The 26,524-nt window shown below is 37.1% G+C and overlaps 1 protein-coding gene across 1 annotated transcript in view; it reads left to right on the top strand.

Annotated features, from left to right (window-relative positions):
- Positions 1-888: 888 nt before the first annotated feature.
- stk31 (serine/threonine kinase 31) overlaps positions 889-26,524 on the top strand; it is a gene marked incomplete at both ends in the record, with an annotated part of 29,384 nt that continues 3,748 nt past the window's right edge. The window contains 18 exons of the mRNA XM_084089990.1: positions 889-919; positions 1,017-1,069; positions 1,207-1,302; positions 1,372-1,443; positions 2,520-2,696; positions 2,850-3,166; positions 3,553-3,712; positions 6,335-6,460; positions 6,580-6,692; positions 7,220-7,376; positions 7,574-7,699; positions 9,053-9,235; positions 9,510-9,626; positions 9,818-9,937; positions 10,429-10,560; positions 10,733-10,834; positions 11,209-11,289; positions 24,922-25,047. Coding sequence (XP_083946116.1) covers positions 889-919; positions 1,017-1,069; positions 1,207-1,302; positions 1,372-1,443; positions 2,520-2,696; positions 2,850-3,166; positions 3,553-3,712; positions 6,335-6,460; positions 6,580-6,692; positions 7,220-7,376; positions 7,574-7,699; positions 9,053-9,235; positions 9,510-9,626; positions 9,818-9,937; positions 10,429-10,560; positions 10,733-10,834; positions 11,209-11,289; positions 24,922-25,047 — 2,289 coding nt within the window. The remainder of the gene's footprint in view (positions 920-1,016; positions 1,070-1,206; positions 1,303-1,371; positions 1,444-2,519; positions 2,697-2,849; positions 3,167-3,552; positions 3,713-6,334; positions 6,461-6,579; positions 6,693-7,219; positions 7,377-7,573; positions 7,700-9,052; positions 9,236-9,509; positions 9,627-9,817; positions 9,938-10,428; positions 10,561-10,732; positions 10,835-11,208; positions 11,290-24,921; positions 25,048-26,524) is intronic.

Genomic DNA, 26,524 nt, shown 5'->3' with positions numbered 1-26,524 from the left:
AGATTGTTTAGTCGAAAAAATTGCTTTCCTGCAATAGCTTGAGTCATTTAAATGAATTGCTTAATTAAAATAAAAAGCTACGATCTCTTCTCGCCACCTACTGGTCAACTGCTGGGTCTAAGTCATTCAAATCGGTTCCTTCGAACAGTTCAACACAGATCCATATTTTTGCATATTGCTGTTTATCGCATTAGAGTTTTTTATATATATATATTTTAAAATAATACCGTTTAATATCATCACTTTGATACAGTAATTTTGGCTAGTTCAGTTCTAGGCTGTTGATTTGTGAACTGCTCGGATCGAGTATGATTCGAGATCGATTCGATTCGGTTCAAGCAGTTCATTGAAAAGATCCGAGTTACGAACGAGTTGTTCACAAATCGGACGACACTACAACAAAGATTCGATTTTATTTAAAAATCCGAATTATTAGTTTACACTTAACGATAGCTAAAATAATATTTAGTTGCAGTTAAAATTATAAGTGTCAATATCCTATATTAAAATTGCATCCTTTTTCAATCGTTTGCTTTGAAGGGCAAAACACGACAACACCTGAGAGAGACCACTGTAACTTAAGTTAGAAACTTTGGTGACTTTACCCATTATTAAAACGGATTAATTGGTTTGCAATTTGCATGTTTAACAATACATTTCTTGCTATACGTTACTTTACAGAACATAACGTACTGCAATCGATTGACCACATCGTTCGCCTGTGTGGCTTAGCAACGGGATTTTCAGTAACGTTAGCAGGTCGCTAAACATTGGTAAGACGAACGACATTATATTCAAAATTAAACTAACATTACTGTCAAAATGGAGACCCGTGGAAAACTAAAACTAATATAACGGTTGCCACGTTGTTGACTTTAGGCATATCTCATGGATCAGTCCGGGATTCAGCCTGAAAAAAGTAAGTTGCAGCTTTTCTCCTGGTTTTCGATTCGTCATTGTCCGTTTTTATACACGAGCTGATGTTTGAGCGTTGCTTTTCATTGTTATTTATCCAGTGGAACTCGTGGTTGTCACTCATGTTGTGGATGCCATCACGTTTTGGGCTCAGGTAAGCTTAATATTTACTGTTTACGTTACCATGTTAAGCTAGTGTGAGCCAAAAATGTAAATTGAAACATTTCTGACATTTCTTAAATTGAACAATATGCAGTATGTTCATCCATATGCTGTTTTTTGTTTCATCAGAATGTAACAGACAAAATAAATGAGAAGATCAATGTTATGCTGACAGAAAAATGCCCCATCGCGCCTATACTGATGGGAAGGCCAAGTTCACACAAGGCAAGTAATATATGGACAAAATAGGAAAGGTCTACAAGATCTGACTCTTTGCTCCATTTTCCTGTGTAGGTCTATGGGGCACGATATTCAGAGGACAAGTGCTGGTACAGGTGTACAGTGCAACAGCAAACAGAAGACAAGGTTTGTAAAAAGCTGAGTAAACCTCAATGAGGGAAGAAATCGAGTGCAACAGTCTGGTTCTGGAAGTAAAAATACCATTCATTTTCTCCATATGGGAATTGATTTTAAACAATAACTTATAAACCTAAAGACCGATCTACTGTAAGCTACGAGGTTGCTAATCAATGGTATTTGCTTTTTTTTTAAAGTCTCCAAATCTATATTATTTCAACAATATATTTTAAATAATCATGTTTAACAGTGGAATTCCTGCTGAAAAACGCCATTACCCATGATTCTGCAGAGAAATCTCCACCAATCAGAGAATAGAAACAAGTAAATCGTGCCAAAATAACTTTAGCGCCCACTCACTCCCATGAAACACTGAATAATCGCTACACTCTAAACTGAATGTTTCGCTACACTCTTAAATTACTTAAATATTGCATATTTTTCAATAAACAAAATATATTGTTCAATAGTTGTATATTTCTCCATCATTTTTAGTTAGATTGGGATTGGGATCCATGGGATTGTAGTTCTTTCCCTTATTAAAGCCGTTAAGTACACAGTCTTGCACCTTTGTCTTTTGTCTAATTTTCAAATACTTTTTTGCTTAAAATCAAAGGTTTTAATGTTTGTGATTTACCTCGTAGCTGGTTGGTTTGGTTCATGGCTTACAACTCTTAAAATTATGCTTTTTTAAAATCCTTATGGGAAAAATTGACCCAAAAAATGATTCCGGAAGGCCGCTGAAAAAGTGGGCGGGCACTGTTGCACTCTATAATCAGAATTATTTGTTTTATTGGTTGATATTACAGTGGCCTTAGACCTTATTTTGAAATTGGTGTTAATGCATCATGACACAAAAATGGAAGATTACCAATGACTTTACAGAAATTCCCTGTTCAGAATCAGATGAAGTCACCTGTGATTAATTTATTCTGTGACCAAAAGCAAATGGTGTCATTTTTTTGTAGCGGACAAAGATACTTTGAGGTCTATTAAATAACAACTTTATGAATAATTAGAAAAGTACAGAGCTGTTTTTTTTAACACTGATGTGGTTCTCATGAATATCACATATAAGGTTTTAATTTATCTTTTCTGCTCAGTTCTATATTTCGTACATTGACTATGGAAATATGGAGATTGTCAGTCGGTCTGAGTTAGTTGAACTTCCTGAAGAACTGCAGACAACAGGACTGGCAAAAAAGTACAAGTTCTGGGGCTTTCATGTGTCAAGCGAGCAAGATTCCCCTCTTTTTTCACAGGTATCTGACACAACTGTTTTATAGAATGGTCCGTTTTCCTATAAATATGAATTTAAATGCATCTAATATTTGTTTACCATGAAATGTAGTGAAATGAAATGTTCACTCAGACTTGGATACAGCTCTTGCAACTGTTGTATTGTTCACTACTAGGGGAAGTCCTTCCTTCACAATATTATTCATGGAAAAAAGTTGCGTGTCCATAAAAAGTCAGTTTGCTTTGATGGAACCATCCTGGTTGAAGCCTTCCAGGGGAATCTTGACATTGGTGAAGAGCTGTTGAAATTTAAGTTTGCCAAAGTCAGTCTCCCAGGCAAAAGGGAGAACTCCCTTCCCACAGGAAACCTGCAGGAGCGCACAGGGCTATGGCCCACCAGGAACCCCCCGGGGGAGTTGGACACACTCTCTTCATTGGGATGCATGCCGAAATTGCGGCCAATATTCTCAGACCAGAAACCTCAAGTTATTAAGTAAGTTTTGAGACGCAGACAATATTATAAGCATTTACCTCTTGTTGTTTGTGCTTAAAGTCTGCATGAAAAGAAAGTTGCGATAGACTATTCTTCGCTATTTTGACGGGTATCCGAGTGAAACAGTTTCTCAAACGAGAAAAAAATGTTTTTAAATAAAAACATTTTAAAGATTATGAGGGCACATGAATTAAAAAAAAAATCATTTATATTAAGCACTCAAATATTCCATAAAAAATAAGAATTGTCCATTTTCATTTCATGGTGACTTTAAGGATTCTGTTCACTTTTATTATGGCAGTGGGATGTAGCACCCATATGTTCTTCATGAAAATATCTTGATGAATGTTCTGAGTTATGAATCCATGTTTTTCTACATGTTGTAGGGAGCAGAAAAGCATCATTGCTCTCCAGCCTGTGGAGAAAATGAATGTTGGTGAGGAATCTCTTACTGAGATCAAGGCCTCAAAGGCAGATGGAGATGGACCGCAGTTGTGCTCTCAGGATACTGAGCAGATGGCAAATGAAACCGAGTCTGAACTCCAGGTGAGGTGACACGTTCTCATTCTCTCAAAGGTTCATTTTATCACCACATTCACAGCACATCTAATCATTATAAATTAGTGGTCCTCAGCTGGTAGTTATCTTCTGTTAGGGTTGTTGACATCAGACCTGTGGGGAAAAAAAACACTGTAGGCACCCAATGGTCAAATCTGCCAGCCAAATATTCAGAGAGATTTAGACCCCATCAACTTTCAGAAGGGAAAAGAAAATATCCATTAGGGATGAGCGAGTACAGCATTATCTGTATCTGTATCTGTATCTGTTAACCATATGAATTATCTGTATCTGTATCTGTACTCGGACTGGGCGGGGCCTAACCCGGAAGTGGGCGGGATCTAACCCGGAAGTGGGTCGGGTTGTCTTCAAATGGGCGGGGCTTTAACCAGTATGTTATTTTAAGCATGCAATTGATATGGGTTGATCAGAAATTGTTATATTTATTGCTGATTAGAAAACTATTTACATGACAGCATCAGCATTGAGCTTCAGATCAATGGTTTTGATCACGATAACAAACGAACTACAGAAGTTTTCAAGTTTTGCAACAATGAATACAACCATATCCCGATATATTTAGGCTGAATTTCGATACATGATATATATATCCCAATATTTTTTATTTTTCATGTTTTTTTTGTTTTTTTTTAATTTGTTAACACACACACAAGTACATAACATAAATTGTAAGAATATGACTAATAGTAAAGACTAGTACTAATAAATAAACATTAGGCCTATGCTAAAGGTATTAAATAGCAGTCCCAAACTAGTTTTTGTTAATACAATATTGGTATGAGCCACCACAGTCATTTAAAAATATAAAAAATAACACAAAGAAAAATATTTTGGCATTTTGGGGTTAATATGGAAATGACAGTTACCATGGTGAATACACAATAGCCTACTAACAAGAACTGTTAATGAAACATGGAAACTGCTCCTGGTGAATAGAATGAAAATCATACCTACATTACTTTTATTTAGTGTAATTTACAACGTAACGGCGTTGCATGCTCGTAGTTTCTTTTGCACTTTATATACAGTGAGGCGATACACAGCGCGCGCCGCCGCATTTGCGCGTGCAATTGAGTGTGCGCTACGACTACAGTATAACGGCTGACAGGACAAGAAAGTCCGTTTTTCTGAGGTGAAAGACTTTATTTCATGTTATTATAACATAACATGCTCTAAACACGCACGCAAAGTGGAAAAGGAGGGGCGGGGAGCAGTGCAGAGAGCTCTGGAGCAAGGATCACAGCGCAAATTTGAACTATATCGATATATGCGATATGGTCTAATTCCATATCGCATTTAAAAAAAAAAAAAAAAAAATATATATATATATATATATAGGCTATATATATATATATATATATATATTCTTTATATCGATATATCGCCCAGCCCTAATCTCAACATAACTTTCTTTTTTTCTTCAATCCGAGCACAGATATTGACTCGTATTACTCGTATAATACTCGTACTCGACAAAAGTGCTTTATCCGTACCGGATACTCGTTTCAGCCGAGTATCCGGCTCAACTCTAATATCCATATTTTTTTATTGATGTTTAAGGGTGTGCCAACAATTTAGAAAACCAACAAAGTAGACAAGTCAACATACTGAACAAATTTTAATACATTTGAACATTTATTCAAATTATTATTTTAAATATTTAAATTTAGTTGAATTATTATTTTAATTTACATACATTTTTAACTAATTATTTATTCACTGTTAGTTTAATGTTTTAAATCTAAATCTAACAATTGATTTAGTTTACAACTGTAAAATAAACATCGTTGCTAGTTGATGTCAAATATAATATCTGGGTCCTGCAGAAGAACCATTGATTTTCCATTGCTCAGCGTTCAAGATATTTAAAGACAGAATTTTCAATGTACACTAATATTCAAAAGTTTGGGGTCAGTAAGAATTTTTTTTTTTTAAGAAGTTGATACTTTTATTCGACAAGGGCACATTAAATTGATCAAAAGATACAGTAAAGATATTTATAATGCTACAAAATATTTCTATTTACATTTAATCATTTAGCAGACGCTTTTAAGTGAAGACATTCACTTGCAGGATATGTTTCATATACATGTTATTTTTTAAAAAACGTTCTATTCATCAAAGAATCCTGAAAGAACTGTTTTCAACATTGATAATTATGATAAGAAATGTTTTTTGAGCACCAAATTAGCATTTTAGAATGTTTTTGGAAAAAGTATGTAACACTGAAGACTGGAGTAATTGCCCAAATTATGTTTTAAAAATGTATTAATATAAAAAACAGTTATTTTAAATTGTAATAATATTTCACAATATTATTATTTTTTGTATATATTACATTTGAAGACTGAATTGTAACAATATTACTGTTTGTACTATATTTTCAAATAAATGCAGTCTTGGTGAGCATAAGAGACTTCTTTCAAAACATTAAAAAACTCTTACTGACTCTTGAATGGTAGTGTATGTATGTACACTGATGCTTGGTTCTCATTATCATTATGCTGCATGTAAGAAATCACACTTGAAGTGAAAACCCTGGTTACATGCGAGATCATCTGTGGCCTCTGTGCTGTTTTGTGTACCCAGAGGATGAGAGAGGTGATAAATGAGAAGGACTTAGAGATCAAGATGCTAAAAGAGGAAGGAAGTGTCATCCAGCAGCATGTATCTCTCCTGGGGCAGCAGCTAGAGGAGGCCAAATTAGAGCTCCAGGTGCCCTTGACTTGAGCTGTGTCACACATGTGTTTTTTTTAATTAATTTGGTTGATTGTTCAGCGTGTTTTAGGTTATGACAACGGTTTATCTTATAAAGGTTTGTTCATATTTTGCAGACAGCGAAGGAGAGTTATGAGAAGACAAAGGACACTGAACATAAACATCCTACAACAGTTGCAACCAGAATTTCCCAGCTGGCCAAGAAAGTGGATTCTCTGAGGAAACTAAGGCAAAATTATTTTTTCTGTGTCTTAATGCATACTTGCTATAATTGGGCAGTGTTTCGGATTCAAAATGTTGACACTTAAAGTTGGGTTTTCATAGATAGCTTTTACATTATAGCTTTAACATAATTCTTTTTTGCCCATTTGGGCTTATCAAGGTCCAAAAGGTGAGATGTATCCTATGATGGTCACTTGTATTTGTATTAATAATTAGTGTTGCTTGCTAAGGCACAATACTTGATTCTGATTGGTCAATTGTGTCTTTTTGTCATCGGATGTACAATTTTTGCATAAGGGGCAATATAATCCCTAGCGACTTCATAGCAACACTATAAAAACAACATAGAACACAGTGCAAACTATCCTACCAAATCAAAGTAGAGAGATGGGCAGTTTTCTTCAGAAACACTTCCTGTTTAACATTCAGTTGTTGTTGTTTTTTTGTTGTTGTTGAAAAGTTATCATTGGTTTTAATGTGTAAGTGTTGGTGATTCAGAGATGCACTTGCCATTATTGTGGGTTTGAACCTCAGGGAGAGTAATCCATGCTCCGCTGATGAAGATCACCTGTTGGGGTCCATCACCATCATCATGAACTACAGGATCTCAGTGCCGTTGAGCTCAGAGAGGCTGGAGCTTGCGTGGAAAGCTTATGACAAAACCTTGGAGAATCTAAGAGGCTGTCAAACCGTGAGTAAAATATACATTCTCCTGATCAATGAATGAATAAAATGAGTTTACGTGTAAGAGAATGTTGTCTCTGTTGCTCAAAAAAGAGAGTTTTAATAAAAAATATTGCTGTGTGTGTGAACTATTGTTATTAGGAATTCCCCGTTGTATTGTTGGCGATGGCATTGCTTGTAAGATGTTTGTGTGTGTTTCGTCAGATGGCAGAAATAGAGTCATTGGTGAACAGCAGGAATGAGGCCCGTGATCTTCTCTTAACTGCTGTAGACCACTTCCTCCAAGATGTGGACAAGCTGCCAATCATTGAACGCTTGGACAAGCTGAAGGTATGCAGTGAAGAAATGTTTAGGATTTTTTTATGATTATTTATACCATTATGGTATTTTTTTTTTATATTTTCATTTTTCATTTTAAAGTGCCCCTATTATACTATATTAAAGGTTCCTAAATTTTGTTTTGAAATTCTCCTACAATAGGTTTACATGCATCCAATTTTCTCAATATACTTTACAGCATCACCTCTTTTCTCAGTGTCTGAAACGGTTAAATCTAGGATTCGGTCTCTCTTGACCCCTCCTTTCCGTGAGCCTACTCTGCTGTAGTCTGTCCCTGCCATTGCTACTTTCTTACAAGAGCACGCTATTGAGTCAGGGCCGATGGCCTCGTGGTCAGTGCGCCGACATGTGGCGCCGTTGGCGGCCTGAGTTCGAGTCCCGGCTCGTGGACCTTTCCCGATCCCGTCCCCCGTCTCTCTCTCACCTCGCTTCCTGTCAACTCTCTACTGTCCTGTCAGAATAAAAGGCAAAAAAATGTAAAATAAAAGCATGCTATTGAAATTATTAATTAAACATTTAAATGGGAATATGTTTTTATATACATAATACATATTTTTATAATGAATTTGAAAAGAATTATAATGTTGTGTAGTCTATTATAGACAGAGCCAATATTACTCATTGAGAGAAGGGAATAATTACCTCATCATTTTATTGGAGCCTTACATAGAGAGCAATGCATTATTTGAACGGTGACAGCTATTATATGGTTGGCTTGATAGAGTGCAGGAGATGCAGATAACTTGGTGTCTGCTGTGCCATTACAAATATGTTATTGACCCTTAAGAAGCTTTATCCACTACACATGTAAAATTAAATGAATTGCTAATTACAATTGGCTACTCTTGACACTGATAAAAAAGCCTGTACAAATACTAGAAATCATGAAAAATGGAAATAATTTGGAATTGTGTAACAAACATTTACACATTTCATTTACATTTACAACTTTGTCATTTTGCCTGCTTGGCTGTTTCCTGTTTTGATTATTATGATGGCGTTTGACGCCAGCCAATCGCTGATTGCTGATCATGGTTTCGAGTATCGATATATCTGTCCTTTCCAATGAACACAATAACACGCAGTAATATCCGACAACTAAATCTAGATATTTTAATCAAATCTGCAAATTTGTTTGAAGAACCAAATTAGCCAGAGATCAATTATCACGAATGGATGATCTGGCATCTGTTAAATCATCTCAGATGTATTAAGCAAGGTACGAAGAACGGACCCCAGGACTGTCTTGTGTTTAAAATATCAGTCAAACTGCATATAGTATGTAAAGATTGACCTTACAGGTTTTCATAACTGCATTTTAAATGGTGTCATCTGCATCTACAGGAAGTTGAATCCTCATTGACTGCAATATTTAGCTCTGTTATGCTGGCGGAGCAGACCGAAGAGTACTCTTTTGAGAAGTTCTGTGAGTGGAAGGGGCAAAAACAACAGAAAATCAAAAACGTACGAAAAGCTACAGATGAGGCTCTCCTTGCTCTTAGCGGCTGGGCAGCCAGGCTTAGCAAGGTATGTTAGTTCATGTAAACCTAAAATTCATGTCTCCTTTTACTGTTAGTTTGTTCACACTGAAAATTCCAAAAAGAAAAAGTGCACTTTATATACCTGTATGATGCACATCAGACTCTGATGTTGAATGACAAAATAACCTTATAAAATTCATACATGTACAATGAGTGCATAAGTACAATGTGTATAATGTGTAATTTGGGACACAGCTATGGTTTATTGTATCAAGGTACTTTATTCAAAGCCATAAGATGAAGCCTTTGTTGATTTTCAGTTTTCGTGTTTGATGGAGAAAACATCAGTGACCGAAGATGATGTTGCAGAAAGTGTGGATGAGATCCTGATGAATGCTGACAATGCCCTGTGTGAAGAACTCAGTACTGAATTCTCTGTAAGAGTTTCTGTCCTGATCTACCACATTCTGCTCATCTATGTCTGCCTTTCCCTGTGCATTCCCTTTCTTTTGAGCAAGGGTACTATCCCTCAGGTTTTATCCAGTGCAATTTTAGATAAACAGAAGCGTGAAATGCAAGCTACTACTGTATTACTGAATGGAAAATTTGTTATACACTGTTTTCATAGGAACAAGACAATCAAGAAAGGAAAATCGTGTTTAATGCCTTTCGCAAAGCCATGAGAGACATCCAGAGAGAACAAAGTTTGTTAGAGGAGATCAGGCAAAAGTACGAACTCAACACAAAGGTAAGAGATTCTCTGAGTGGCTGACCAGAAAAGCTGATCTCTAGATGTATAGATATTTATACACTACCGTTCAAATTTTTGGGGTGTGTACGATTTCTCAGAAGAAGTCTCTTCTGCTTACCAAGGATGCATTAATTTGATAAAAATAATCAATAATCAAAATACAGGAAGAACAGTAATATTGTGAATGAATATTTTTTCAATTTATTATTACAATTTAAAATAACTGTTTTCTATTTCAAGATATTTTAAAATGTAATGTATTCCTGTGATGGCAAAGCTGAATTTTCAGCATCATTACTCCAGTCTTCAGTGTCACATGATCCTTCAGAAATCATTCTAATATGCTGATTTGATGCTCAAGAAACATTTCTTATTATTATCAATGTTGAAAACAGTTGTGCTGCTTAATATTTAGTGTATGCACTGCATGATTATTTTCATTATCAGTTTTATTTATCAGTTGTCAAGGCTATGACATTTCACTGCAGTTTAAGCAGGAATTACAGCAGTGGCAGAGCGGCCCTCCAAAAGCAGACGAACTGTTTGCGGTGAAGAAGCGCATCCGGAGCCTGCGATCTCAGCTGCGCTGGAAACTGGTTGAGGTCAGCTGTATGGAGGAGGTGAGAACAGTCCTGTGCTCTGAGAAACCACATGGTGGGGCCACAGTTCACAAAATGCACTGGGATCTCAGATGACCAGGGGCTAAATATTGATTTATTGGTTTGATTTTTATTTGACACTACATTATGCTGATTACATCCGATGGAAATGATCGGTTTGAGTGTCCTTCAGGCAGAAGAGCTGGACCTGCCAGAGATTCTTAAGAAGAAGGAGGAGATCGCTGAGACGAGGAATGCTCTCTTTCAAGAAATCAGCCAAGAGAAGAAGCAATATGTATGTTTAGATGTGTATAAAGATCTTTCACATTCTTTGAAGATACTGAGCTTCGATTACTAGAATGAACACATAAGTGAACTGTTCCTCATTTTAGTGGTACAAACACAGTTAAGAAAGGCAAAGAATTATAATATAATTCTGTGTTTATGCCTTTATATCTGTGGTTGGCAATGAAATACAGGTCATGGGATAGAAATGTCAGTGCTGAATTATGGTAAATAAAAATATGCAAGTAATGTAAATGAACACGCATTATATACATATTGTATGTGTTTTATATATTTGAATAATGAAGGTCAGGTTGCAGCTAATAAGTTCCTTATTTGTTTTTTATCTAATGCCTGAAATGTCTATAATGTGCTGATGTGCAGATAATGCTGTGTGACCTGGTGAAAAGAGGCTTTCCTGAGTTGCCAATGATCTTTCCTGATGCTGATCTCAATGGCTATATGGTGAGTACTTGTTTTGTCAGTACCTACAAGCCTCTAGTTTTGCTTAAAAATGTACATTGTTTAAAATTAGGTAGCTGCTATGTGCACTAAGTGTGAAAGATGCTATTTTCACTAATGGAAAATAGCTGTATTGGGACATTACTTTACATTAAGCCGTCCCCTACACCTATCCCTAAAGGGGGTCGCACACCGGACGCGCAGCTCAGCGCCGCGCCGCGCAGCGCCACGTCTTTTAAATTCGAACACATTATTCTCTATGAGAGTACACACACCGGCGGCGTCTGTCCGCGGCGCCCAGCAACGGCTCAGGACCGTGTTCAAAATCCTGCCGCGCCACAGAGCGCCATTTACATAGTTTTATATTAAATTTACATTTATGTGTCTCAAATCGATCGTAGTTAATGTATATACGGACTTCACCCTGTGCTGCAATATACATTTAGTTTTATATTTATTTACAGAAATCAGAAAATTGCTGATGTTATCGGATTTTCAGGTGAGAGTTGTCCTAGACGTGGCGCGGCGCGGCGCTGAGCTGCGCGTCCGGTGTGCGACCCGCTTAACCCTAACCATATTGAACCTGCTGATCAGTAAAGGTGTCCCCAAAGGTCTAGGAAGGGAGCCATGAGCTGAATCTGAAATCGCCCCATATACCCTCAAATAGGGCGTTATTTGAGGGGACAGCCATTTGAGGTGGTATACGAAACCATAGTGGACGTTATTGTGTGCACTTATTCAATCCCACATTGCACCGCAATAACGAGTGTACAGTCGATGTGCGCTCAGCGGCTGTCCGAATTCGCTTACTCCTTCAAGTGAACAGTATTAGTGGACTAACGTAGGGAATAGTGAATGAGGGTTTAGGGAGGCGATTTCGGGTTCAGACATGGTTTTGAGTGGGATTGTGGTTTGCGGCTCCGCGTGTCCCACCAAAATATTCATCCAAAACATAAACCTCTATGTAAACTGAATCAATAGTAAATTGTAAACGTGTTCAGCATTCTGTAACTAATATTTTTGGATTTTCTACACTATTTTAAATCGTAAAGTGAGCAGGATATATTAAAATTGAACATATGGCTTCGGCAGACATGTATTATGATACTTAAAGGGGCAGCGGGTTCCTGAGTCTTCCCCAGCTCTACAGCGCACCACAAATTTCCAATGTAAATCTGTGGTAAAACATGGAACTGCAGCACGCTCTGATTGAGAGCCATTGTCACGTTACCTTTCACGTTACCTTACGAAAACCTCTCTCCAGACCAAGATGATATCAATCCGCTTCAGCTATGTGTATATTAAGCCCTATTAAGACGGGAATAGTTTTCCAGGGGGTCATTAGAGAAATTTGTGTTTCACAGGCGTACTTTGCGATTTTAATCCTGTCCGAATCTACCAAGTCTGTGTTTTTCTCACACAACCGCAGTAAAAATTCCAGAGCAAATTACCTACTGTTTTTCGGCATGCTTTCATTTAGTTTCAATATGGATGGTATCCAACGAAAAACATTATACAACATTATACAATCAATAAATAGAGCTAAATCGCAGAAAACTAAATCGCTAAACTGCGAAGATTGCATATTTTAATATCAGTGTCAGGAAAGAGTAAGATATTTGTCTAGATACTAGAAAAGTTTGTCTAGAATTGTCTAGAAATAGCCACTGCAATAAACTTGTGAAGTTTACTTAAATAGGGTTTCTTTTAATAAATTAAAATTATGTTAACAAATAATAAATAAAAAAAAACATTTATGTCATACGTGATGCACGCATGCACAAGCACATGACCTTCTGTAATGCCCACGTCTAGAAAACACACTAGGGATGCAAATTATCGATTAATTCATTAATCATTAATTGATTGACCTTATCGATCGATTAACGATTAACTGATAAGCGGCTATTTTCCTGAGAATGTAAATTTCTTACTGTATCAATAGTGTCTTTAACATAAAAAGCTAAATATTGCTTATAGGCTACTGAATAAAAATGCATGTTATATTGCTCAATTGATGTTTTATTCTAACAGTTGGGATACGGTACAGATAATGGCATTTATGTAGTTTAACAAAATAAATTATCTACAGAAAATTAAAATACATAAAAAATAATTGTGCACTGGCTCACCTGTTGCATGTGAAACATTAAGCAACAAAATAAATTTTAAATAAAAATCTACATGGGTAGGCTTAGCCTACAATATTAAGCCTACATATAATAATCTATCTGGTAAACTACTTGAATGAAAAACTTGAAACATTAGCAGCAGCAGCAGCACTTATAATCGCCCTTGGTCTGAGAAAGGTAACAGTAAGATTACTAGACCTTTTTGCTCACATGTGACAGATCCGATGTGTTCTATGACAGTGTAAACAGGAAAAAAACGCATGCATTCGGATATATCGAGATCGGTTGCTCAGGTCTCATTCATATGTGGAAATAAATTGGATATGTGCAAATGCGACTGTCATGTAAACAGGCAGGTCAGATTTTCTGAGGCATTAGGCAACGTCTCCGCGGTTTAATGACGAGAGAAACCCACGCGCATCTGCAAAGGGACGGATGACCCGACGAAACGTTGTGTCGTCGTAGGAGAGGAATGTGGACAAATGTTGACCCAACATATTGTTGTACACAACAAAATTTCGGAACCACTGCTCCACGTTAAAGCCAATATTTAAAGCCAGTATGCTCCCACCAGTCCTGAGATCTCTCTCACACACAATAACTGAAGCATATGCGCAATGGTGGCACTTTTCGTCCTCCTTCGCCTCAAATTTGAAATGCTCCCGCACACTCCACTCCGTTTTGACCGCCTCATGTTTGGTTTCTTTTTTGCCGCCTCAGGTTTGTGTCGGGTCTCTCGCCGCCCGCGAGAATCTCGTGTCACGTTCGCAATGTTCAATTAGCCGACAATTAATTTAATTTAATCGAGTAAATTCTTGTCAACAATTAATCGATAATCGATTAACCGTTTCCATCCCTAAAACACACACTTGACCTCCATAATAAACATGGAGATGTTTGTCCCGTCTGAATCGGAAAATGAAATCACAGACGTCGAGTGATAAGAATTGTGTCTCAAACGCCGTTTAGAAAACTAGTCCCGTACGAATAGGGCTTTAGTCTGCATCAGTAACTAGTTGGCATGTCTGTTCTTCGTATCAAATTAATGAAAGTTTAAACATGCTAATATGAATAGCCTTTATATAGTTCTGTTGTGTTTGTTTTATGTTTGTTCTAAAAATAGAAATTACTTTCTTTTCCTCACAGGAATTCCTCCATAACTTGTAACATTCTAAAACAACATTCAGAGGCAATAAACACTACATTAAGGCAATACTAAGATAGCATTTTATGCTTGCCTGTCAATCAACATTAGAGCACCACCCTCAGGCTGAATAATTCAATTCACATTTATTTGTATAGCGCTTTTCACAAACCCCTATTAAATTCTAAATAGAAAATGGCCCAAAACCACACATTTATTCACTGTTACTTTGTACAATTACTAAGCCAATACATTTTGAACATTAACGATTTTTTAACCATGTAAAGTGTTAAGTTATGAGTACAGAAATTTAACACGTCAATTAATTAATAAAAAAACATAATCAATGAATAATGTAACCAACTATTATTTTTTATTGAAAAAAGTGTCTTATCATTAGGGATGGGTGTAGTTAAATAATGATTTTTATCACTAATACTTATCAATACTCTTGACACTCTTCTCTATAATTTGGCGCAAAAACAATAAAGACATTTAAAAAAAAGAAATAAAAAGATTCAGCAGTTTCTTTATTATTAATTTTATTTGCAGAAAATGCCATGTTTAATAAAAGTAAAGAAGCTAACGTTACAGAAGAAGGTGAAATGCAGAAAAGAGAAAGAAGAATATACAGAAAACAATTTCTTAGGATAACAAAATTTATGTTTTAGGTTTACATATTCAGTGAATATTGCTCATATACACTATATGAGCAATATTCACTGAATATGTAAACCTAAAACATAAATTTGACATTTTACATTTATACACTTACATTTGAATGTCAAAGCCTTCTTAAAATAAATTAAATGAAGATATTTTTTAAATTTGAGATAATAAAAAGAAGGAAAAACAGATGTATGGTGATATACTGTACGTTAGGTAAAACATTGTGGGGAAAAATGGATATGAAGTTATTACTAACTAGTGCAAAATGCCCGTGCAAAATCAGTTTTTGTGTGTGTTTTTAGTAATTGTTGGTTTGGTGCCCGTGAAAGAGACCGTGAACGCATTGAATTCAGGGAGCAGGCTAGGTTACTACAAATGATGGCTGTGAATAAAATATAATAGTAAACAGTGTAGCTGACAGAGTGTTTATATCAGAATGTTTATTTTTAAACCACAACCTTCTTGGGGCTTCTTTTACTGGTATTTTTAACGATATCTTTTGCATTTCTCATCCAAAAAACGCCAAACTTGGCACTGCACTTACTCGTGCCCGTAGCGAGACACCTGTCAAGTTTGAAATCCATCGGACTAACGGTTCGAGAGATATGCGAATAACAGACACACACACAGACAGACAGACAGACATACAGACAGACAGGCTACACAGTGAACTCCAAGCTTACAATGTCAAACTTGGCACTGCACTTACTCATGCCCGTAGCGAGACACCTGTCAAGTCTGAAATCCATAGGAATAACGGTTCGAGAGATATGCGAATAACACACACAAACACACACACACACACAGACAGAAAGACATTCCCGTAATTTATAGATAGATATTATATACAGAAGTAAACGGCGTAGGTGACTTACAGATTCAGTTAACATTCACAATTGAATAAGCGCTACGATTCAGGGAGCAGGCTACACAGTGAACTCCAAAAAAATGCTACGCTTGAGCAAACAGTTTGTGAATAGGTTACTACCATAGACTGTAAAAAAAATATGGACGTAGTGTCCGTGACGTCACCAGTAGGTTTCTGAAGACCGTTTTTGAAGCCTAAAGTGGGCGTGGCCGACCGTCTCCATCTTGGCAGCGCGTCACTCCCGAATTTATTTATTTTTACAGTCAGACAATGAGCTGAGGTAACGTGACGGCTAACAGACTGCAGACAAACGGCTAATGATGACTAATGACCACAGCAGCGGGAATCCACCTGTCACTCAAAAGTGGACACCCTTAATTATGCAGAAATTTAAGGCTTAATATAATTTAAAAGGATTAGTTATAAAAAAATTCACCCCCTCACAGTTGTCATGAAGGGCAAAATTAGCTGTATAGACCAAAGCCACTTTTTGCACCAGGCTGTAAACGTTTTTTTTTTCTGCTGTAAAGTTGGGCATTTTAACATGGGGGAGATACAGATTTGACTCACTTCTGCAGCCGGTCTCTAGTGGCCAGTTGGTGAATTGCCGTTTAATTCACTTCCGTGTTGGTTTCAAGAGAGAGACAGGGAGGTTGCCGCTTGGTTACTGGGCGATTCCACAGTTTAGGGCTAACTGCAAGGACAACAGCCTGCAAAAATCAATCTTCATGGAGAAAGCCATTGTCCTCAGGTTAACATCCTGAGAAAACCTGGGGTACAGCTGTGTGAAAGGCAGGATAAATCTGGCAATGGTAAACTAGTAAACTTTGATCAAAGTTGAGTTGATGTCAAATTTAACGTATGTAACATGGACGGAAAAACAATGTAAGTTCAAGCAGAAAGTGTACTTAATCTAATTCAGTTTAATAAAATCTGGTTGAATCCCAGTTCATGTTTTACTTTGTTCCTAATTTGGTATAGTTATGAGTCATACGTTGTGTATGGTTCACAAAACTGGTAATAGGACTTCCATGCAGGCAGGGTGGCCATCTAATATTATCTGTTCTATAAACTTAAAGGTGCATTTTTGAGTCTGGTATGTTCATAAACTGAAAGCCAGCAAAATTACTAACAAATACCACAGGTATATTTTTCTAATTTATTTGCCAAATGTAGAAGAAAAAAGGAACTCCTACAAGTGTGCTAAGTTATAACGTGTGTAACGTGGACGGAGAAAATTAAACAATCCTGCAAGATTGCCTTTGTAACACAAAATAATACCATTTCATGAAAACTGGCATAGAATAGAACAAGAATAGAACAAGTTCATAACACATTAAAATAACCTGTCATCATACTATCAAATTTAAAGATCATACAGATTGTGTTAACGCACTATTAACGTGTTAACTTCGTCAGCCTAAGCTATATTCTTACGAACATTGGACAGAAAAAAAAAAAAAAAAAACAGAAAAATGTCATTGACGATGTTGACTTTCATGAACAGCTTATTGAGTCAAAAATACGCAGAAAACAACGTTGGAAGTTGGACAGACTGAAAATTTCCGTCTAAGTTACGAACAAGATGTGCAGAATCTGTCAAAATGTATAAAACCACCATTCATGCATGCTCTTTCACGATGAACGACGCTTTCGGTCCGAAACCACTCGCAATCATCCGACTTGCACACTCTTTTATCCTTTCTCACCACAATGATCCTATTTAATGTTTACTTAACCAAAGTTTACCACGTTCGTATCATTTTAACGTTCGTAACCTTTTGGACAGAATCCACAAACTTACCCACATTCGTCGAAATCCGTGAAATCCTGTTAACACTTTCTCACACGCAGAGCGACCGTGACCTAGACAATCTTATTTCTTTGATGAGAACCGTTGAGACATTAGGAGATGGAAATTCAGCGTCAGAATAAAATGTTCGAGCGTTATGATTTTTGGACAGAAAATCTCGGCCCGTTTTATCCCGATTTATTAACAATTTATCATGTAGCAACGCATATGAGAATTTAACCCACACAAGATGGTTTTATTGTTATGCTACTGATAGAATTACATGGAAAAATTATATCTCCGCTTCCTTTAGAATCATAGTTTAACGTGCGTAACTGCTTGGACAGAAAGTGTAACGAACGTTAGTAAATGTTTCCATTGCATCGTGGTGGATTAAGGGAATTATACTTTCAGTGTTAGTAGTAGTATTTTGTAGAAGACACACCAAAATAAATGTTTTGCGCCAAAATTCAGGATTTTATTAAAGGAAATGAAAGAAATGACTTAGGAAAAATCCAGATGCACTGAATGTCCCACCGTGACATCCGCAATTTCTGGGGACGGAAATAAAATAAAGTCTCATTACACGATAATGCCAAGGCCTAGTGGGATAAAAGTAACTTTATTATTTCTTACATCTATCTTTAACAAAATAGTGAACTAAAAATAAAAAAATGACAACAACTGGGTATTATTCAATCTATATTGTTCATTACACCCCTTGTGGACAGATACTGTGGAATCGCCCTACTACAAATGATGGCCGTGAATAGAATATAATATTCAGAAGTAAACAGTATAGTATAGTCAGAATGTTTACTTTTAAACCACAACCTTCTTGGGGCTTCTTTGACCGATACAACCCATAATGTCAGAATGTTTATTTTTAAACAACAATCTTCAACCCATAATGTCAGAATGTTTATTTTTAAACAACAATCTTCTAAAAATGATATATTTAACGATATCTTTAGCATTTCTCATCCAAACAACGTCAAACTTGGCACTGCACTTACTCGTGCCCGTAGCAAGACAACTGTCGAGTTTGAAATCCATCGGACTAACGGTTCGAGAGTTATGCGGTTAACAGACACACACACAGACACACACACACAGACAGACAGACAGACACACAGACAGACAGACGTTCCTGTAATTTATAGATAGATGGATTTATCACGTTCTGGAACCAAACTATAATATTCAGAAGTAAACGGTGTAGATGACTGAGGCCCCGTCCACACTACTGCGTTTTCGTTTAAAAACGGAGACCTTTTGCTACGTTTTCACCTCCCGTCCACACTAAAACGGCAAAAACGGAGACCCAAAACGGAGAAGTTTAGAAACGCTGCTGACCCGTTTTTTGTTTTGAATCTCCGGAGGGCGTTTTAGTCTGGACGGGTCAAAACGGAGGACTTTAGAAACTATGACGTAGTAGAGGCTCACGCTCGGCTCTATGATTGGGTGTCATCAGTCATGGCGTATATCTTTGCTATCAGCTGTTGTGCTGTTATTATTCGAGCGATCTGTGACAATTCCCGTGTGCAGCGGCGGTACCGACCGTACATGGAGCGTCGGTTTTGGGTTAACCCGGGAAGAACCAGCGCATGGTGGGATAATTTTTATCAATGAAGTTGTGTTTACACCGGCACGCGCATGCCCAGTGTTGGTGAATGGTCACGTGATCCGCGTTTTCAGTCGTTTTAATGTGGACGGAGATCAATTCTAATACGCAGCTAAAACGCTGGTGTGGACGGAGATCGTATTCGTTTTAATTCTCCGTTTCTAAACTAAAACGCAGTAGTGTGGACGGGGCCTGAGTATTTATGTCAGAATGTTTATTTTTAAACCACAACCAAGCACGGCGCTACACTGGGGCTAAAGCCCCATCAAAAATCTGTGTAGCCCCAGTTAAGCCCACGCAACCAGGGGGCAAAAGACCCGCGCTCTTAGTTCGTACCGGAGTACATCTGACCTCAACACGCAAAAATCCGGTGCAGCATCAAAGTATTTGATGAGCTGCACATGACCACATGACCACATAGCACGTAGTTGTATGCATCAAGGGATTTGTGCGCTCTAATCTTTTCTCTTGTATACACACTTGGTGTCTGAATTAGATAATTATATATATCAGGCCATACAATTGCTGGCCACTTCTTGTCATCCACAATCCAAAGATTGTCAGGTATTATTGTATAGGGATCCGGCAAGATCTCACCATTGCTGAGAGTGAGTTTTTTAATATAATCGCCACGGTCAGAGGTACTAAGGCTTCCCACATAATCCATCGTCAAATCTTTGATTTACAGTAAAGTAACGTTATATGTGTGCAGTTATGATATGTTGCAGGTCGTAAAGTAACGTAAACAAGGTTAACTTGTATAAAAGCAAATTCGGGCTCTATAGAGGCTATTACATTACTAACTTAGTCTAACATGATAATTCATACATGCATCACAGTATGTCCGGACAAATGCACAACAGAATTTGGCGCGTGTTTTTGTTTGCAGTAGAATAATAATCAATACTGTAATGAGCCAGTTCATTTTATGCTCTTTAAGTGTGTGCCCAGTTAACAGGTACAGGGTGTTTGTTTTTCTTGCTGTGGCGTTTTATATTATTAATTCTATTTTTGACGTTGTGATCCGAATCATTAGACACAAACTGTTTGCACTTCTCGTTGCGGCTGCACTTTGTAGCCTATGTTATTAATTTAACTATCAATTTAATTTCTTAAGTTATGTTGTGATCCAAGACAATATTACCAATGCATAGATGTTTGTTTGTTTTCATTAATTATGCATATGGAATAAATATGTTTGTCGCATTTTGTATGTATTGTCTGATTACCGGCAGACGCATGGTCGCTGTCCGGTGCTGAATCTCACACCTTTCCACGTGAAACATTTTTGTCATTGCCTTGTGGTCGCTTGTATTAGGCTTAGTTATTTTGTTGACTATTCTTTGGCCAAATCCAGTTAAAGTGCTGTGTATCATAGCTGCTTTTATTGAAAAAACGAGAACCTCTATATTATAGAGTAACTTAAGTAATGAAAATCAATTTTTTTCTTAGCACCCCCACGTATCGGTCCACCTCCCCATTAGCACCAGTAGAGAAAAAATCCTGGCGCCGTGCCTGCCAACCTTCTAAAAATGATATATTTAACGATATATTTTGCATTTCTCATCCAAACAACGTCAAACTTGGCACTGCACTTACTCATGCCCGTAGCGAGACACCTGTCGAGTTTGAAATCCATCGGACTAACGGTTCGAGAGATAACGTTATGCGGTTAACAGACACACACACACGCAGACAGACACACACGCAGACAGACACGTTTCTGTAATTTATAGATAGATAAGCTTCCTCACGTCACCTGTGTTTCCTCTCTGGCAGCAGCTTTCTTCAGAAATGGTATTTTGTCGCTGCTAAAATAACAGAACATTCATCAATATTTGTTTACCGTGAAAGATCAAAATGCATTTGAACTAGTTTCAGACATTTTTTGCGCTCCGTGTAACGTTAAGTAACGGCATCGATTAACAGCACATACATTTATGTTAAATATCAGTTTGTTAAATAAATAAACTTAGCCAACTTCCAATCACCCATTTAACTGACAGCAAAACCTTTACAAACCTAACAAAAAATCTTGTCTACACATAAAGACGTGATTAAATAAAAGAGTATATATATAGATTATAAAAAAGAGTTTAGGTTAGCCACAGTTAACGTTAACTTAAGTTAAGTTACCTCTTCTGAAAATGGGTGAGATGCTAACAGACTTTTTCGAAGACACTAAACTATTTCTATTAAGTAAATATTCAACAGATGTGTGTCAATAACACGTAAGGAAAGTGTCAGGAACAGTTGTGTGTATTATGTGTGTGATTTTAGAGACTAAACTCACCTGAAAGCAGTGAAAACAACAGCGAGAGAGGGAGTTTGCTGCTTGTCAGTTGTTGTGTTTGCTGCGCCGTTTCCATGGCAACTCTGCGCGCTCCAGGGTTTGAAAGCTACTGGAATGTTCAACGCGCACGCGCATATACTATAGTCAGTCAAGCGCATTTACATAAATAAACATCTAGAATTAACACATTAGGCTAAATGAATAAAATTCTCATGAATTTAAAACTCATTTTGAATTTCTTCGACCCACTCATATATGTGCGAAATGCCACTCCTCCACGTGAAGTGGCACTTTTATATATTTTTTTGTTGTTGTTGTTTTTACGAACACTCAACTTCCTTAATAATATATATATATATATCACTATAGTCACTAATGGCCCTTTCAGACAGGACGTGGAATGCGCTGTCCCATCCCAGGAATCTATGGGATATATATATATACAGGGCCTGAAGTTAACTTTTTTGACCACCAGCCACTGTGACTTTTCAAGTGACTTTTTACCAGCCAGTTTTTTTTTTTTTTTTTTTTTTTGGCCTCATAAAAGGTGAAAAAAAAAGGAATTGCACAAACATTTGTTCTTTAACTTGTAAGAATACACATTTAAGTGCTGTCAAGTTATTAACGAGATCCATACAAGTAATAATAACTCTTAGAATACAGATATAGACCTAGTGCAGCTCGTATGTAAACAAATCACACGCGGCTGTGTTGGCTGGGCAGCTGTTAGTTACAGCGTTCAGGAACCGTTAAGCAGAACTAAATTAATATTGTTATTACTGGTAAAGTTACCGGGTACGCATTTTCTCACCGGTTCCCAACTCCCAACATCTGTGCAACTGTCATTGTAATGTAGCTTATGTCAGCGTTGCATTATCTCATCTCATCTCACCAACAGTTTAATACTTAACTCACATATTATTCAAACGTAGTCAGAGAAGGGCCTCATCGTTCTCTCCGATCACATATACGTTCCGAAACACTCAAACTGCGCTGCTTTCACATGCTTTCTGTACTCCAGTAATGTGCCGCCACATTTTTAGCTAAAAGTCAGCCATTTCGTTTAAATGTCAAAGAACAACAGTTGCAAAAAAACAAAACAAAAAAAAACGCAAAGACCCGGCCCCTTTAGTTACTGTTGCTATGTCCGACAAGCTACACCGCGCTCACGCCAAACCATGATCTCATGCAATGAAAAACACATTGCGCAGCAGAGACACTGACAACACGCTGACAGACAAGACAGTCCAGGTTACTTTTGATATTAAACAAAGTCTCAACGTTAAAATTTGGTCTTTTTTAAAAAAAAATTAAAAGCATCAAATAAACATGAATGAACATAAGAAGGAATGTAGTTTTAACTGCGGAAAGATGTCAGTAGGCCTACTTAGTACACTCCGTTTTTTCAAGTTCAAATCATCCAACGTTGAACTCTCCTGACTGCTTTGTCGGACAAAAAAAGGCGGATTCGGCGGATTATGATTGGCCAGATCGCCGTCAATCAAACTCCCCGCGAAGGGTCGATTCTCATTGGCTACCTGCCAATGTGGCAGGTAGATTGACAGTGTTACCCGCCAATTGCAGAATTCACCCGCATTTGGCGTGTGGTCGGGTGTTAATTTCAGGCCCTGTATATATATATATATATATTTGATATATATATCCCATAGATTCCTGGGATGGGACAGCGCATTCCACGTCCTGTCTGAAAGGGCCATTAGTGACTGAGAGTACTTGGTGTGATAATGTAATGTTAGTATTGCATGTCCGTTATGGCACGTTCATTTGTGGAATATGAAGTGAACATAGCCAAAGTTACAGCACAGTAACTGTAACGTTAACTACCTGCAAATTAAAACCTGCAAATGTTAACCCAGTGCATAACAACAATCGTTGACTGCTGAACAGAAATCGTGTCAGATGGAGTGTCATACAAGTAGCCTACTGGAAGGTTGAGGATGGCCTTATGCAATATTTACACTGCTCTATTCCAGTAGATAAATGTATATGTCTTGGCAATGAAATACATTTTTTTTTTTATTAATATAGGCTATTTATCAGGCAGGCGCCTGTGCACTGTCAGAGTCTTCTGGGTTAAAATGGAATTACAGGTTGTTGTTGCACTGTCTCAGATTTTGTTCAAACCAAGTCTATATCAAGAATGTGTCCCAAAACCAAGGCCTGTAAAATATTTCTGTTCAAATCCTGTCTTCATATTTTCAGCCCTTGAAATTACTTCAGTTTTACAGCCTGAAAATCACATTATCTGGGAGGCAATATGTGGACATTAATATAATGAAAAGTATTATTCATAGGCATTATCTACTTAAACAGTGATACATTTTGAAAAATAAAACTTGTGATTTGCTTAAATATCTGATCCTTCTGCTATTACGAAACATAATTTTGGCTGTTTATAGCATTATCTCTTTTAATGTGATAAAAACACTAAATAATAATTTTTACAATATATTGGTATGTTATTTACGGTGGTGTAAGGTGCTGGAAAAAGATTTAAAATGGACCTTGAAAGTGCTTGTAAAGTGCTTGAATTTGACCTTGGTAAAGGTGTACGAACCCTGTGTCTAAGTTATGTATTTCAGAAATGTACATATACAAATCCCACTTAGCTAAAAATGTATTAATTTAAATAACACAAGGACGTTAGACCTCTGCCAAAAGTGTATCTGCATGTGTTCAGCGATTAGAATGTTAAGCTTACAAAATGTTTATCATAAACTAGCGCTAAGACCCAGAATCAGCCGAGTATATAAAGTATACTTTATAGTATATACTTATTATCAATGTTGAAAACAGTTGTGCTGCTTAATATTTAGTATACACTGCATGATTATTTTCATTATCAGTTTTATTTATCAGTTGTCACAGCTATGATGTTTAACTGTGGTTTAAGCATGAATTACAGCAGTGGCAGAGTGGCAGAAAAGTATAGTATAGTATATACTTTTTTATAATAAGGCGTCATTAAAGCAAAGAAGCGTTTCAGCCATTTGTTTTTTAATATTTACTGGGATGGAACAAAGACTGTGTATTTAAGGTCTGTGTTGGAGCAGAGTGATATTGTTTAATTTCTTGCATACGTGTGCTTTCAGAGCTCTGCAGGACTGTTAATGAAGAGCTTGGACAGAGACATGTTTGACGCAGAGCCGATGAGAGAGCTGAGCGGGAGGAGACCTCTTCTCAGTACAGACTTCCAGGGGCAGAAAGTAGTCCTAAAGGTCAGTTACTATGGGATTAATTTCCCGTCAAAAGTATTGCCGGTCAATGTCTTCAACTGTAAAGACATTTTGAAAAGACAAGAGTGAAGAACAATGGAATTACACACCAAAAACGTGAAATATATGGTGCGTTCAAGTCCTCCTGGGAAGTTCGTACTTACGAGGTGGGAAGTCGTGTTTATGACGGCATGTGCGTTCAAGTCACTTTCGTCGGATTAAGATGGCGGTGTACTTTCTCTTAATTACACAAAAATAGAGAAAGTTTCTTAAACTCTATTTCTAGAAAATGAAGAACAAAGAAATGTGCATCAGGTGTGCTTTGGTTTTTTATGTTTTTAATTAATTTATGAAGCCACTGCAAACTTTATCTTTACATATTACATTGTTATATTATAATGCCATCATATTCTGTGCAGGCAATTAGCTTACTTCGCTGTGAATAGAAAAGTCTAGCAATTTCACTGCTAAATAGCTTCACACTCGTATTTATGACATTGTGGTGGCGTTCATGTGCGCTAAACTCGTAAATACGATCTTTACAAGATGACTTGAACGCACCAATAGTACAAATAAGCATGTGACGGACAAGTATAATGCTTCAGCATCAAGGCAGACCCAGTCACATCTCAACATTATCCTACTTATCCTACCTATCCTACCCAGAGCCATAGAGAGAAAGAGTTGCGACACTCTTTGATGTCGCCGCTATGGCTGTCACGTGGTTCATGTAAGCCCCAATAGTTCCAAAACATACGCTGGCTGTCATGTTCTTCTATGGGACAGACAGCAGCAATTGCATTATTGAACGGTAAATATAAAATAAAACACACACCCAAGTACTTTTTCAGCTGTTATTGCATTATTGCATTTTGTTAATGTCAGTTTTGCATTTGGAGATAAGTTTTAGGCTATATTTTTGGAGGGAAAAGCTTATAGTGTTCATGTTCGCATGGGTAGTAGCACTGGCTTTAGCGGCTCTAACTTAACTTTTCCATATCATTCATCTGATGATAGACGTCTCATGATATTTATTTTAGCACAACTGGGCTGTATTAGGCTATTGATTCCCGTGATTTTGCTTATAAATTTTGATTCGGCCATTAGCCTAACTTCGTGATCACGCAAAAAGGTCTGCCGTGGCGGTCCGTTCAGAAAGCTAGCTCACTTCTTCTGATGAAAGTGGCCACCCCCAGGACCACAACGTGAAACATCATGTTAAGAACATATTAAAAACGAATTTAAGCATGGCTGATACAAATGAAGGTTTTCAAATAAAATATTTTTTATTAAACAATGACAGACAACAAAAATGTGTGCTTGTGTGAGTGTGTGTGAACAAGAAAAACAAAAACCAGGGGCAGGTGATCAATGAAACAGACAGGACTGGTGATGGCCATAACAATCCTAGAGGTCCAGCATTGTTCTCACAAGCCGCTTCACTCAAGACAATAAAACATAATGAAAAGTTAGTATATCC

The sequence above is a fragment of the Abramis brama genome (genome assembly GCF_963993115.1).
Source record: "Abramis brama genome assembly, chromosome: 17".
Classification (NCBI taxonomy): domain Eukaryota; kingdom Metazoa; phylum Chordata; class Actinopteri; order Cypriniformes; family Leuciscidae; genus Abramis; species Abramis brama.
The sequence above is the reverse complement of the archived record's forward strand: the minus strand, read 5'-3'. Positions and strand labels throughout refer to the sequence as shown.